Source organism: Taudactylus pleione, unplaced genomic scaffold (assembly GCF_031769625.1).
Source record: "Taudactylus pleione unplaced genomic scaffold, aTauple2 ptg000349l, whole genome shotgun sequence".
Classification (NCBI taxonomy): Eukaryota; Metazoa; Chordata; class Amphibia; order Anura; family Myobatrachidae; genus Taudactylus; species Taudactylus pleione.
In genome coordinates this window covers 2,262,891-2,279,937 of record NW_028284750.1, presented here as the reverse complement: position 1 = coordinate 2,279,937, position 17,047 = coordinate 2,262,891, and the positions used below count along the sequence as shown (strand labels likewise).

The 17,047-nt window shown below is 40.7% G+C and overlaps 1 protein-coding gene across 1 annotated transcript; it reads right to left on the bottom strand.

Moving 5' to 3' along the window:
* Positions 1-1,434: 1,434 nt before the first annotated feature.
* SPRY4 (sprouty RTK signaling antagonist 4) lies at positions 1,435-15,516 on the bottom strand. The gene is made up of 2 exons (XM_088444103.1): positions 15,365-15,516; positions 1,435-6,024 (listed from the first exon to the last, which is right to left on the bottom strand). Exon 2 carries the CDS (start codon positions 5,984-5,986, stop codon positions 5,093-5,095), a length of 894 nt encoding a protein of 297 aa, XP_088300229.1. The 5' UTR covers positions 5,987-6,024; positions 15,365-15,516; the 3' UTR covers positions 1,435-5,092.
* Between the last annotated feature and the right edge of the window lie 1,531 nt (positions 15,517-17,047).

Genomic DNA, 17,047 nt, shown 5'->3' with positions numbered 1-17,047 from the left:
AAAGTCTCTGCCTCACCTGACCGCACATCACTGGTATGAAGTATGTTTCACATATAAGTAATAATGTAAGGTATAAATCAAAACACTACAGATCAGATTCAATTAGGTGTGAGATACTGCGCTGTTTCTTCTTCTGTATAAAATGCCTGGTGCTATTATAGAAGAGATTAGCTATCAGCCTGCGCCCTGCGAGCAGCTCCAAGGCAGCAGTTAATTGTCATTTCTGCACATACCATCTGGAGGTGTAAGCAGAAATAAGCATTAACTGTTGCTTTGGAGCTGTTTGTGGGTTGAATGTTGGCCTGTACTTGAATAGCACCAGGCAGTTTACATGAGAGAACAGACTGCACAGCTAATCTCTAATGCGGGCGCCCGCTGAGATTTTATTACCAGCGGGCGCCCGGGTCTTCTCTGCACCGCCGCGCTAGCCGGAGGCTGGAGTTCTCTCCTGAACTCCAGCTTCCGGCTCTCCCCACAGGCACTATGGGAGAGACGTAATGACGTCTCTCCCATAGTTCCGAGGAGCAGCCAGCCGGACCCAACGGCGGCGGTCACAGGAGCGGGTTTAAGGTAAGTATTTTTTTTTGTGTGTGTAAGCGGCACTACGGGGGCATTACCAGGTGGACTACAGGGGCATTACCAGGGAGCCCGACAGGGGCATTATCAGGGGGCTCTACATGGGCATTACCAGGGGGCACTACAGGGGCACTACAGGGCATTACCAGGGGGCACTACAGGGGAATTACTAGGGGGCTCTACAGAGGCATTAGCAGGGGGCTGTACATGGGCACTACAGGGGCATTACAAAATGGGCACTTCTGGGGCATAACTAGGGGTATTACTACATGGGCACTACAGGGGCATTACCAGGAGGCTCTAAAGGGGCATTACTAGGGGGCACTACAGGGGCATTACTAAATGGGCACCTCAGGGGCATTACTAGGGGTATTATTACATGGGCACTACAGGGGCATTACTAGAGGGCATTACTATATGGGGACTACAGGGGCATTACTATTTGGGCACTACAGGGGCATTACTATGGGGGCATTACCATATGGGCACTACAGGGGCATTACTATGGGAACATTATCATATGGCCACTGGTACAGGGGCACTACCTCAGTGGGCATTACTATAGGTGCACTACTGAAGGGGCATTACTATGGGGACACTGCTGCTGGGGAATTACCAGGGGGAGGGGGGCGCCATATTACTGTCTTGCCCCGGGTGACAAAAACACTAGTTTCGGCCCTGACCATAGGAAATATGCTCAGTGTTGTGTAAGAATACAAACCATTAATTAATAAAAAATGAGACTCAAAAAATACAGGAGACGTATAGTATATTCAACAATATATAATTTTTACATATATATATATATATATATATACATATATATATATATACATATATATATATACATACATACACACACATTTCTAGATCAGTACATTCAGTTTTTAACTTGTGTTTTTCTTCACAAACAGAAGAACTCTTACAAATAGTAGACTTTCTAAAATAAATACTATTAAAATAGAGCTTCAAAATAAATATTCTATACAAATGAAACAATTCAGCGTATACATTTCTTCTATGGAGTGAATCTTTAAACAAAATATCTTTAAAAGAGACACATTTTTACACTGTTGTTTGGGTACAAATTGCACATTAGTTAATAATGACACCTCCTTTTTCCAAACCGCTTCATGTGATATGCCAGCCACTGACAAAAATAATAACAAAAAATGATTTTATATATATATATATATATATATATATATATTTGCACATACATACTTAATAAAATATTTGAAAATTGTCCAATTTAAGAGCAAAAACCACTCATAAGCCTTTAATATACCTGACGCCTACACAGACAGTCGTTTTGTGGGCTAAGAGGATATTTGGTGTATCTATTGACAAGGAACTAGTGACGTCACTGAAGCATGCATGGAGTAACTCATATCTCAGCATGTCACTTCTTCTTAGAGAATGAATAGGCCATGAGCTCATGAATATTCGTTCAACTCACAAAATGATTGCCTGCTTTAGATATAAGCAATGGGTACACTTTAATATGTAGGTCACCCTTATATGTTGTGCTTAGTGGATGCTGCTTTGATATTCAAAAGTGATAACCAGGAGGGTGGCTTTGCTTAAAAACTTAAAGACCTGGGGGTTTGCAGAAAAGCCAAAACTTTATGTTTGCATCAAATTGGCTATTCTAAATGAGAATTAGAGGCCTTGACTAACAAAATCTTAGGTATCCACAATAATGAATCATTCTAGTTGTTATTGCATGAATAAATTAATTATTTGTACGACATTTTCTAGTCAGTTACCCAACACTGCAACGTTTCTTGAGTTTTAGAAGCTTGTGATTATACGGAAGGTTTAGAGATAAAATACATTGTCAGCTGTTAACTGATCTGGCATTGGTTGTTTGTCAATAAACATGGAAATACTGGAATTTGGCACTGATAAGTCACTAACATTACACTGAGATTTATATGTCCAATTAACTCAGGCTTTGGCAAGAAACAGTGGGGGTATGTATATAGCAAAATCAAATTTATTTCCATTAAATATTAAATACACTTATGGTCCCTTGCTCTTTGCAAGTGCCAATTAGCTCCCTGGTGGGTAGGAATTATTAATATTATCTATACCTGAACTAGTGATGCATAGTAGGCAAGGGTATATATCTTGCACCTATCTTGTCACTTTCAATGTTGGAATACAGGAACTGCAATGATATTTTGAATATGCCAATGTCTTAAAATTCAACAAAAATGTAATATGTGCCGACACCCGGTACTGGTGATCCTCCACCATACATTTATGGTTCTTGTTAGAACAGTACTACAAAAAAAATGAGAAGAAAGTCGACACACTGAGCCCTATGATTCGATTCAGTGTCTTAAGTATTGGAATTTATCATTGGCACAAAAAATATAAAATCTTACACTCTTCAAGTTTAAAACACAAAGCTGTTTGAGTCACTAAACCAAGTGAAATATGTCCAAATTATAACACCTTCAGCAATTATCTCAATATCAAGGCAGTTTACAGTCCTAAAGGGGATGCTTCATGTAAAACAAAAGAGAGAGGGAGACATGAAGGGTATTTGTACCTTCTTCCAAACCTTAAATTATCCCATCCACCTGGTTAAATAAAAAAGAAAATAAATAAATATATCTCTGACAAATGACAAAGTGCTAGGTTTGCAGCAATTTTGCAAGGAAACGTAAAAATTCACGCAACAGAAGCACACAAGCATATTAAGAGTGACCTTTTCTAATCAATAGAAAATATATATATATTATTCTTTGCAAATGTAAAAGAAACATATAAAAAGCTACTAAACATGTAAGTTAGTAATTATTGTAATAAAGGATGGCCTGTGATAGCTTAGACACTAAGAGTTGTCATATATTGTACCATTAACCCTTTAGGGCCTTGTAACATGAATCAAATGAACAAAAAAAAGAGTTGCATTAGTACATTGAAAAACATTTTAAAGACCATATTTAAATGTAAATGCAACATAGCTATATGCTAATGAAATTTCCCCTTTAGCACAGCGACTACGTGATATTTAACTGAGACTAGCACCTATTTTTTGCCAAACAGAGTGATAGGTTGCTTTGAAGATATACTGAAAATCATCCTTGCATGAGTGAGCAACCAACAATCATGAACTTATATATATATATATATATATATATATATATATATATATATTATTAAAAAAACACAACTACAGCAACACACGTGAGTGAATTTCCTTTTAGCTTCCCTGACCTGTTGTATAACACTAAAATAGACATTTTCTTTGTATCTTTCTCTATGTATATTTATACAGATATACAAGGTGTTATTTTACAGAAGGGATAAGGTAAAGAGCAGCAGCATATGAAACAAATAAAGTTAACATGCAAGTTTAAATGTCCATAATAATGATAATGAATTAAGTTAAAATTGGTGTTTTTTACACTTGCTCCTTCAGGTTTTTTTTTCTATTATTGTCTCAGGTTACAAAATGGGTATTGTGCTCTTATATTCCCAGCAGATCTTATTTATTACACAGCAGGAGCAGCGCAAGGAATTAAGTGTGTTCTAAATAGCACAGCTGCAGGAGGGGTTAACTGTGTAATAATTACGTGCACTTAACATGATTGATGAAACAGTGGGAATAGATTTTATCTTAGCTGATCGTGAGGTCTAAGAGGTTTCACTGGTTAGCAAAGGGTTAACGAGTGAGTTGTAATTCAGATAGAAATGTGACATATGGGGAATATCGTTATAATTTTCCCCTCCATCGATGTGAATCTCTTAGATTTTGATGATGAGCTGAAGACGAAAAGACAGAGCTCCCCACCAACAATAACGAGTGTGAGAGAAGGGCAGCAAGGCTGGCTAATAATAGGCAGGGCGGAGGGGCCTCAACACGGTTACAGAAGGAAGAGTGACAGTAAATTCCTTCCTGTCACTATAATGTTGATGGAATCTGTACCCTTGGCACGCTAATCTCCCATTTATCAGCCAAAAAGAAAAAAAATACTTGTATAAGAAAACTAAAAAAAAAAAAAAAGTATATTAAAACTATACAAAACAACATTAAACCACAGACATAAAAATGCTACACAACAAAATCTCAGTAGAGCAGGTCCACTCATTAATAAAAAAGTGTGGATGGGCTGCAGACTGAAATATTCATCTTTAAAAGAAAGACATAAGCATGTGAGGAAGAACTGGAGCTGTCTCACTTCCATCCCGATGAGTACAAATCTTGTTTCTTAAGGGTAGTTGTAGATAAAATAAAGTTAGATAATTGTTTCAAAGTAATCCCAATGGCTATCTAGTCAGCATACAGGATTGGGAGATGGTTCACAACAGCAGCAATATACAATATGCATTTCCTGCTCTTTTTCTGTGTAATACTAAGTGTTGCTGGACCCACTTAACTAAGAATTCTAACTTAAAGCCTCAGGTGAGAATATCCTGTCCGGAGTTTTTTTTTTTTTTTGCTTTAGTTTCCTGCATGATGCATCCTTTTAACACAGCACAATAGCCTCACAATACTCTCTCAGAATGGCTTCTCTGGTCTGCTATTGGCTTCTGGTGCTTTGCACATGACACTGTTCGTATTTTTGCATCGACAACCAGGACGGCTTGCTTGGTCATAGCATTTTTGTGAAAGTTTGATGCACCCAGTGGCTGGAAGATAGCAAAGCAAGCAAGGGAGGAACAATGACAAGGCACTCATGAAAGACCAGCGAGCACAGCAGTTGGAGTGAGAGCAAGAACATGGGTGATCTGCACAAGAGCCTTCGTCATCTTCATTGGTGCAGTGGTAGAAGACTCCCTTGACCAGACACATGCAAGTTGAGTAGTTGACCAGATTCTGAGCTGAGCACAGACATTCCTGGTTGCAAACCCAGCAAGAAGGCAAAGTCCGAGGGGTGGTACAGTCTTTGCATTTGCATTTACCACAGCCCTCACAAAGTAAAAAGTGCTTGTCCAGTTGTTGGGCCAAGGGTCCTTTTACATCCTGAGGCTTGCAATTAATCACTTTAGGCTGTATCCTTACTGCCCTAGGTGGAGACTGGTCCACCACTGGAGGTGGGGCCATGTGGTCCAAGAGTCTCTGATCGGAAGAGGTACTACTGCTGCTGCTAATTGAGCTGGGCCGCCCGCTGAAGGATATCCAAGGGTGGGTGATGTCAGCCTCACATCTCTGCAAATGTTGATTGATGAGCATAGGCTCATGTGGGCCCCTGCTGAGTTTTTGATTGGCTAGCTGACTGAGGGCTGGGTTGTCAATGTAATCATTTTCAAGATGACTGGTTTTCATCTGATCAATAGGCAGGATGGTGAGCGGGTGCTGTAACCTCCCATATGGGACCCGGCCATCAAGCAGAGGTTGCACCATGACTGCATTTGGCACAACAGTGATGCTGTGGGGCATCCTGGAATCCATTGACCTAGTCTGACAGATCTGGGTATTTCTTAAAAAGTCTGAAAAACAAAAAGACAAAAACAGTGGACTCCATTAGAACACTAGTAAGGCAAATAAAGCAAGAAAAATATATAGGAAAGGAACTTCGGGACACTGCTTCAGTATTAACTTTTTCAATGTTTCTCTATGTACCAGATGCAGTTAAATAATAGTTATTTTAATTTATATTATATACATACAGATACATTTGCCTAGGAAAATATTTATCTCCGTTTAAAGATTTTCAATAAACAGTGATTTTCCTGAGAAGATGGTTCTGATCTGAAAAAGAAAAAAAGTGAAGAAACCCATAACTGCAGACTGTCAGCTATATACAGGTTGAGTCTCCCATATCCAAATATTCCGAAATACGGAATATTCCGAAATACGGAATAATTTTGGCATGACTGAGATAATGAAACCTTTGATTTTTGATGGTTCAACATACACAAACTTTGTCTAAGGCACAAATTATTAAAATATTGTATAAAATTACCTTCAGGCTGTGTGTATAAGGTGTATATGAAACAAAGGAATTTCATTTCTGTACACACACTGCTTGAGCCACAAAATAATTGAAATATTGTATAAAATTACCTGCAGGCTGTGTATATAAGGTGTATATAACACATACATGCATTCTGTGTGTATATTGGGGTCCCATTCTCAAGATATTTCATTATGATATGCAATTATTCCAAAATATGGAATATTCCGTTATCCAAAATGCCTCTGGTCCTAAGCATTTTAGATATGGGAGACTCAACCTGTACTTTAAATTGGTCCAGAAAATATTATATTAATGAAAGCAGTAGTCTGATTCGTCGCTGAGTTAAACTCCACTGGAGCCCTTTGAATGGAAGACAGTTAATAGCTAAGAAAATATTTTTGACTCATGTTAATTCACAGAGTACCAGTAAATGTGCTGCTAGCAAGGCTATGAAGCCTGGACATTTCCATTACAGTAAGGTATTAGACGTAAATGAGCTTGTAAGAAAAGAAGAACTCACTTTTTTGCTTGCTAAAACAACATATTACAAAAGCACAGTGTGACAAAACAAGGTTAGACGTTCACATGCAAAATGTTGACATTCTCTCAGAAATAAATAAAATGAACATTCTAGGCAATAACCATTATGTATAATATGTAACTATATTAGATCTCAAGAGAAGGGATTAACAGATTTTCTGCAGCCACTGCCTATGCAGAAGTATTTACCGTACCTTTGTCCAATAGGATGCCTGCCTACAATTTCATAGAGTGAGCAGGGATGTGAAACAGAGTGGCATCTTCATAGCACTGACTAACAACATCTTAAAAAAGCACATTCAAATAGAATGGCTGACTCGCTGTGTTGCTTTAGTTTCTGATTTCATCGAAAGAGAGCAGTTCAGAATTGGAATCTCTCCAGTTACCCAACAGCTATGCAAGTCAAAAGAGCACAGGAAGCAACTAAGCTTAAATCAAAGAGCGGATACGGCCCGGCTCCAATTTAGAAAGTGCACATTGTGTTGTATGAGACGTAGTGCTTCCTTGTCGAGCGACCTTTTGTTTGTAAGCACTGTTTGGAAATCACTTAAAGGGGAAGTGCTCATACAGGCTGACACCCAGTGACATAACATAGGAAAGCTCTTAAAGTAATTAAATAATAGGTATAACATACTCAAGCTTTCCAATGTTATGTCACTGGATGTAAGGTTATAGAAGAGGCAAATGTTACTTTAAAGCAGTGTAGAAAGTTAACAGTACTAATATCTTGCAGATGGAGACAATCAGGGCTATTGGGCTATTTCAGCTAGCAATAAAACATGGATGCACAGATTTCTGCACTCCAATGGGATTCTGTACTACTGCCGACGCCTCATACTTGTGTACATTGCACACTGTATGGCTTGTTTTGCACTGTCAGAGTATAAAATAAGAGCAGTACAAGCAGGGCCATAACTAGGGTAGTGCGACCAGTGCCATGGCACAGGGCACCGCAGGACAGGGGGCGCTGTTTGGGCCTGTCAATTTTCCAGCTTATTATCATTCTCACTTGTAGCTTCCTCTTCTTTTATCCCCAGCATCCCCTGGCCTCCCCTATCTCTTCCCTGGCCCTTCCCCATGAGGCCATGGCCCTTTTTCAGCTGCTCTATTTTATGTCCCTATTTACAAAATAGGGGGGGTGGGCACCAATGCTCTCTCTGGCACAGGGCACCAAAATGTCTAGTTACGGCTCTGAGTACAAGTAGCAGCAACTTCCAACTACGACACTGCTCATCATTCTATGCCGCCATAGCAACTCCCACACTGCTCACCATTCTATGCCGCCATAGCATCTCCCACACTGCTCATCATTCTATGCTGCCATAGCAACTCCCACACTGCTCATCATTCTATCCCGCCATAGAAACTCCCACACTGCTCATCATTCTATGCTGCCATAGCAACTCCCACACTGCTCACCATTCTATGTCGCCATAGCAACTCCCACACTGGTCATCATTCTATCCCGCCATAGAAACTCCCACACTGCTCATCATTCTATGCCGCCATAGCAACTCCCACACTGCTCATCATTCTATCCCGCCATAGAAACTCCCACACTGCTCATCATTCTATCCCGCCATAGAAACTCCCACACTGCTCATCATTCAATCCCGCCATAGCAACTCTCACATTGCTCATCATTCTATCCCACCATAGCAACTCCCACACTGCTCATCATTCTATCCCACCATAGAAACTCCCACACTGCTCATTATTCAATCCCGCCATAGCAACTCTCACACTGCTCATCATTCTATCCCACCATAGAAACTCCCACACTGCTCATCATTCTATGCTGCCATAGCAACTCCCACACTGCTCATCATTCTATCCCGCCATAGAAACTCCCACACTGCTCATCATTCTATCCCGCCATAGAAACTCCCACACTGCTCATCATTCTATGCTGCCATAGCAACTCCCACACTGCTCATCATTCTATCCCGCCATAGAAACTCCCACACTGCTCATCATTCTATCCCGCCATAGAAACTCCCACACTGCTCATCATTCAATCCCGCCATAGCAACTCTCACATTGCTCATCATTCTATCCCGCCATAGAAACTCCCACACTGCTCATCATTCTATGCCGCCATAGCATCTCCCACACTGCTCATCATTCTATGCTGCCATAGCAACTCCCACACTGCTCATCATTCTATCCCGCCATAGATACTCCTACACTGCTCATCATTCAATGCTGCCATAGCAACTCCCACACTGCTCACCATTCTATGTCGCCATAGCAACTCCCACACTGCTCACCATTCTATGCCGCCATAGCAACTCCCACACTGCTCATCATTCTATCCCGCCATAGAAACTCCCACACTGCTCATCATTCTATCCCGCCATAGAAACTCCCACACTGCTCATCATTCAATCCCGCCATAGCAACTCTCACATTGCTCATCATTCTATCCCACCATAGAAACTCCCACACTGCTCATTATTCAATCCCGCCATAGCAACTCTCACACTGCTCATCATTCTGTCCCACCATAGAAACTCTCACACTGCTCATCATTCTATCCCGCCATAACAACTCCCACACTGCTCACCATTCTATGCCGCCATAGCAACTCCCACAGTGCTCATCATTCTATCCCGCCACAGCAACTCCCACACTGCTCATCATTCTATGCTGCCATAGCAACTCCCACACTGCTCATCATTCTATCCCGCCATAGAAACTCCCACACTGCTCATCATTCTATCCCGCCATAGAAACTCCCACACTGCTCATCATTCAATCCCGCCATAGCAACTCTCACATTGCTCATCATTCTATCCCGCCATAGAAACTCCCACACTGCTCATCATTCTATCCCGCCATAACAACTCCCACACTGCTCATTATTCAATCCCGCCATAGAAACTCCCACACTGCTCATCATTCTGTCCCGCCATAGAAACTCCCACACTGCTCATCATTCTATCCCGCCATAGAAACTCCCACAGTGCTCATCATTCTATCCCGCCACAGCAACTCCCACACTGCTCATCATTCTATGCTGCCATAGCAACTCCCACACTGCTCATCATTCTATCCCGCCATAAAAACTCCCACACTGCTCATCATTCTATCCCGCCATAGAAACTCCCACACTGCTCATCATTCTATCCCGCCATAGAAACTCCCACACTGCTCATCATTCAATCCCGCCATAGAAACTCCCACACTGCTCATCATTCTATCCCGCCATAGAAACTCCCACACTGCTCATCATTCTATCCCGCCACAGCAACTCCCAAATTCATCTGCTTTCCCATTTCTTTTTAATCATCTTTATTGCACGTGTAATTTCACAGCTGTATGATAGTTGCATACAGTTCCTCTCAGTAGAATGGTCTATATAGGATATCCAGAGACGTCAAATGTCAGCACCATAAGAAGTTCAGAACTCAGCTAAACAATCTAAGGAAATTATACGACAAATACTATAATAATATAGTACTAAAAATTTGAACTGTCAAATAGCATGTAATTTTCCATTTGTTCGCACATCTATAGTGTAAGTAATTTATACCTCTCTGTGTACAATATTAGATCTGTTGTTAAAGCAGATGAGCTTACAGACCAGTACAAACCTGTTAAATGTCCTAGTAGTCTTAGAGCTAAAATATCCCCACTGCGCGCAGTCAGAGATGGTTCAATAAAATATATTCGTTTGCCAGCATAAAAAAAAGTTACAGGCTAGTGCTGACAAATACTAGTACTTGCCTGGCCATGCTGCCTAGTGCTGTACTTTATTTACACCATCTACAGAAATATAAGTGTTATTTTATGGTTACACCTAAGAAAAGATTAACAATTCAAACTACAACAGAAAATAACACCTTTGTTCTCTCTCACCAACACAGCAATACATTTTCACTGAGCTACATAAACAGGAAGCTGCCTCTCATTATGTTTATGAGGCAACGATGCTGTGATAGATTACATGTGCAACACGCTGGCTTTATGAGAAAACAGGTGACTCAAAAACTGCACTTTCAGTAGTTTACGAGCTGACGTTTCCGCTGCAGCCACATCTGCAATCACAGCTGTTAAAGCAGGGTGCACAGGCAAATCCAAGTGCCCCCCTCCCAAAATAAAACATACATGTGCCACCTCCGGAGAGGAAAAACAATTAAACAATGTAAGTACAGTTAATGCAAATCCCTATCCACACTAGGCCTGTAGATTAGGACAAGGAGTGTGAATATGTTGGTTGTGAATCCCCATTATGAAAGACAGAAATGTGACAGTTGGTATGTAAAACAGTTCCTACAAACCCTCCCCCCTATGCAATTATTACATATTTCTCTCTCCGGGATATTCTACGAGCCTGTTTCAGCAGGATCACCTTCACCTCCAAACAATGTCACTGCATGTAATTTGCTTGTAGCATGATCCCCCTAATGGTCAGCGCTGGCCAAACCTGGACATGTAATAAAAATCTTCAAAAATATCACATGATGCTATGCAGTTATAGATTTTTTTTGTATCTAGTACTTTTGCTGGTTTTTAAACGGCTGTATAGAGCTTGTAAAAAAAAATCTAAATAAACACACCGAGGCATAGAGGACATATGGCATCTGCTGTACAGCACTCTGACGCAGCACGCTTAATAGATATATGTGATGCACAATGTGTGGCGGGGCTGTTCAGATACGGTACATATCCTGTTCATGATAATGTTGCTAGTCTAGTTTACTCAGAACTATCCATATTAGCTAGGAACCATTCACTCTAATTGACCACTTCCTACTCTCAACTGGTCAATCAAGCCAGACAGCAGCAGTTTTGACACCTGTACATCCTTTTAGCAGATGACTGATAATCTGTCAGCCATTGATAAGGTCACAAGATGACTCTCTTTAAGTATAGTCCTACAATTATCTGATAATTGTCATTCTTCACAAACTGGGTGTTGGTATGTAAAGTGACTTCCATGTTACTTCCAAGCAATATGCAAAACCAATTACAAGTCGCCCTCAAAACACAAAGAAATTAGTGAATAGAAATACAAGGTGAAAATAAATTCTAAATAAATGTAAAAAATGTTTTTTTTAACTTAATAGTTAAATAAATAAATAAATCTGTTTTATACTAAAGCATGAAAACAGTGAGACCCTGTATGGTTAACATAATATATTTTAGTTGCAAGCTTTTGAGACGACTCAGGTCTCTTTGTCAGACATGCTACTAGTTCAAGTAGTGCTATTTATTTATGTATATAGTCACCAGAATTATACTCAGTGCCCCTTGTGCCTGCTGTATGTAAATGCTCTCCTTCAAGAGAAAAATTAAATTTTAACAGTCATCAAAATGAACTGCCAATGCAAGGGACATGTTACATAGAACATGCTGATATGAGATATACCTCATATCCCAGAGACACTTCCCCTGTTATTAAAGGCATTAAATAAATCTAATGTATTTTCCCAGCAGGCACTTATGAGTCCTGTTGACAACAAGAAAAGCTGGGTCAGTACCAGTAGTAGACTTTTTATGACTATAAACATGGCTACTAGTAATATTATGTGTAAAGATCATATAGGAACAGCACAGAAAGTAAGAATGACATATACTGAAACCTGTGACTTGTTAAATATTGTAAATATCATATATATGCATTAGGTCTGACCGTCAGCAATCAGGGTTAAATCTTATAAAAAGCTGAAACATTCACGCTGTTAAATAATTTACTAGGGACTTTACCACAATGATCTCTTGGCATTGAGAAAGTAGGAAAAATGCTTACAATGAAAAACGCAGCAAAATTTAATGAATTAATTTCTGCTATGGATAATGGCAGGGCTGCCTGCAGTAGGTTATGCCTTGTATGGCTCCATAATTAGCTATATGCTAAATGGATGAGCTACTACACAACTGTGATTATGAATGGGGGAGAGCTGTCAGTACACCACAGTTACAATAAAAGAATCTTCTGTTATTGCATATGTCATATACTTGTCAGTGGACGAAGTGAGGGGTCCACACCTATGAACGTCCAAAAATATCCATATCTACCACTTTTAAAAAAGAGTGTCTGTCAACGGAATAGCATATGGAATTGTCTCAGTATTTTAATTTCCGTTTATAGCCCAATAACCCATTATAATGCATGTTAAAACATTTATATAAAAAAAATACATTTCGCAATGGTGATTTTTATTTACAACTTTCTGACCTATTGTCTGCAGTTAAAAACAAAATCAAATTGCAATAACGATTTCCTTATGCCATGATAGCTGATGCAGGGTTACTCTGGCAGTAGATTGTATGAAGTAACAACATTTAAGATGTAGATTGTGCACTGACCATAAGCACCATAGAAACTAAACCTATATACTAGTAAATAACCAGGGCTTCTATACTGATGTAAGATGTAGAATGTGCACTGACCATAAATACCATAGATACTAAACCTATATACTAGTATATTACCAGGACTGATAAACTGATGTCAGATGTATACTGTACACTACACCATAAACACCATAGAAACCTATATACTAGTATATAACCAGGGCTGCTATACTGATGTCAGATGTAGACTGTATCCTGCACCATAAACACCATAGAAAGGAAACCTATATACTAGTATATAACCAGGGCTGCTAAACTGATGTAAGATGTAGACTGTACCCTGCACCATACAAACTAAACCTATATACTAGTAAATAACCAGGGCTTCTATACTGATGTAAAATGTAGACTGTACCCTGCATCATAAACACCATAGAAACGAAACCTTTATACTTGTATATAACCAGGGCTGCTATACTGATGTCAGATGTAGACTGTACCCTGCACCATAGAAACTAAACCTATATACTAGTAAATAACCAGGGCTTCTATACTGATGTAAGATGTAGAATCTGCACTGACCATAAACACCATAGAAACCTATATACTAGTAATAACCAGGGCATCTATACTGATGTAAGATGTAGACTGTACCCTGCACCATAAACACCACAGAAACTAAACCTATATACTAGCAAATAACCAGGGCTTCTATACTGATGTCAGATGTACACTAGACTCTTCACAGTAACAAGCTACAATATACCTCTGGAAATAACAGTATAAGAATACAAAGTAACATAACTGTGACAGTGCCATCATGTACAATGCAAGCAGCTATTGGCAAACGTGTACACAGTAACACAAGATAACAGCATTTCTGCGGATTGCTGGAGAAAAAAATACATATACGTAGAATAGATAGAATAGTCTTAACAATGCATCTACCGTTGTCTACACAGGAAAACGCAACATATAAAAGTGCGATGGAACAATACTGCTTCTGCTTTCCACAACATCTATAGCAAGCTCAAAGGTGCTCGGACCTATGTCATATAGGAGAAGTCTACACTCACAGTGACATTACAGCATTTACTTGTGGAGGGAGAAGGAGAAATAGGGAAGATCCCCAAGTCATGATGTAGATATGAGGTTGCTGCATTGCTCTGGCTGCGTAGTACAAGCGCTGGGCCTTCTCTACAGAACCTTCTACATTCACCTTTCCTATTTCAAATGTGATGTTTTATTCCAATACAGAGCGGTAAATGTGCAGATATTCAGTGTGATGTGACGTCACATCTGGCAGTGCAGAATCCGGGCTACGCCATGAGTTACAGTATTACCGTGCAGATAGTGCGTCATCACTGGTGCAAACCATCTCCAGCCTGCCTAAGACCTGGCAAGGCTGTTATGTCTGCATGTTAGTCAGATGAGACTCAGACGAGCTAAACCGATACAAATGTTGAAAAATGTAGCAAACTAATTATAAATATTTAGATATAATAGATCAAAGGTCAGTTCTCATATACAGAATAACTAGGGAAAGTGGTAATCTAGGCCATCAGGTAAAACCATCGGACCTTTAAAAAAATCAGTATATTGTACAAGAGGGGATCCTTCCTGATGTCCAGATAACATTTTAGCTGGTGGGTGCATGGTATATACTGTATAGCTGACTGTATCGTCTAGCAAGCTGCAGGAGCAGTTGCATGAAAGTGGAAAGAGTGCTAATAGCATAAGTCCTTGTGCCATACACTGCATCATTTCCAATGCAGGGAGCTGGGATTTCCTGCAGCACTGAACCCCCACCCACCCCCTTTTGACAGATCGCAAGTTGCTTGCTAACAGAAATGCGATTTGCATGTGGGGGAACATCTCCAGCCATACAAAGTCCCAGCACAGCCTAGAAAACAAGTTACATGGGAGATTAGCCCTATAGGAGAATACACCGTGCCCTGTCCATATAAATGCATCTGTTAGAAATCCATGCTGCACACTGACAGAAACAGGGCACATTTTATTCTTACTTGCAAGGGTGCAGCTAGGCGCATTGCTCAATAATCCGCAAAGGGCAGAAAGTCCGCAGCTGTGACCGTGAGAAGCCTGAGTGTAACCATTGATGATTCAGGCTGCATAGCTCCTCCGCTGTCAGCTCCCTTCTCGTTTTCGATGTTGCAACTCCCTGGGAAAATGGCTTTTTTATGAATGGGAGGGATGAGCGGCAATGCGCATGCGCGACAGCCGCACACACAGATCTTATGAATGGGAGGGATGAACCCCTAGTGCGCCTGCGCGTCGCTCCCCTCCCCGCGCCGCACGCTTCTGTGAATGGGGGCGGTGGACGCCAGGGCGCATGCGCCGATCCTGATCTTTTTTTATGAATGGGGACCGGAACACACAACCTGTCCTGTGCTGCGCTCACTGCAGAGACCGAGCTGCTGCCTTTTATGAATGGGAGACCGCGCGTGTACTGCAAACCCTGGGGGGACGGAGGGAGGAGGAGGAGGGGGAGTGGTGCGGGGGGATGGTGGAGCTCCTGCATTCAGCCGGAGTATGTGGAAGGCAGATGATGATGACCCCATTTGGAGATCATCACTGTGCTATTGCCGTCGCGCCTGCTGCACTATGTGCTGTATCCTATCCAGCAGCACCGTACACAGAGGACACATGTACATGATGCAATTTACAGGGGCTGCGTTATAAGAGGCATTGTGTAGATTAACGTGCTTTATATTAATGTGAATAGCCTACAACCCTTCTCAGCAAACTGGTTGTGGCAGGCAGTTCTCCCTATAGGTGCAGCCACGACCAGGGATAGCCGCAAGATAACACTGATGTCTGGAGAAATGATATTCTCACTGGATATTTGCACTGTGTGTGTATATAAGGAAAGCAGGTGTTGTGCATTGTTCTGCATGCGACGTTTTGTCGTGATCTCCCATTCAGTAATGAGTGAGAGCCCCTCCCCCACCACCGCTAGAATTGCTGCTATGTGGGTGGAAGACCCGCTATGAGCTCTGCACCAAGCTGTAACCATTTCTCTACTACAGCTATCTATCTATCTATCTATCTATCTATCTATCTATCTATCTATCTATCTATCTATCTATCTATCTATCTATCTCTGTGACATCTGACACACGCCTTACTGTCGGTGCTGTAATGGGATCCATGTCTGGGATAAAATGTGGGCTGCTGTGAACAATGAAGTGCTTTTTAATGTTCTGCACATTTGTGCTACACATACAGTACGTGCCTGGTAAACTAGCTTATGGGAATGTACAGTAATATGTTCATGGACAGTATTTGTGTTTCCTGTGTGGTGCCCTGCATGTTATATTATTGCAGAACCAATAGAAGGACATGAGTCTGACATAGAGGAAACATCTATTTTAGTGCTGCATTTGCAGTAATATTTATGTATGTTTGTTTGTGAAGGCCAAAGTATTTTCCATATGATGCACAGTCAGTTCAGAAGGGCTGTCGGGATACCGGTGCTGACACATCTATGACACAATAAGCACAACAGCGGTCGTATGTGCTATTATTCTGTGAGGTGTGAATGTTAGGATTTTCATAATATAAATTGCTACTTTTTGCACTGTTAGGCATTTACAATTTTGTTTTGATTACTTGGCTTTGATTCTTTATGCAAACCAGCATAATTGTCCCAGTAACAAAATGTGTACACATAAATGGCCTAATGATTA

What these genes read in the sequence shown, in the direction of transcription:
- SPRY4 (XM_088444103.1), bottom strand. Translation starts at nt 5,986, where the DNA reads ATGGATTCCAGGATGCCCCACAGCATCACTGTTGTGCCAAATGCAGTC.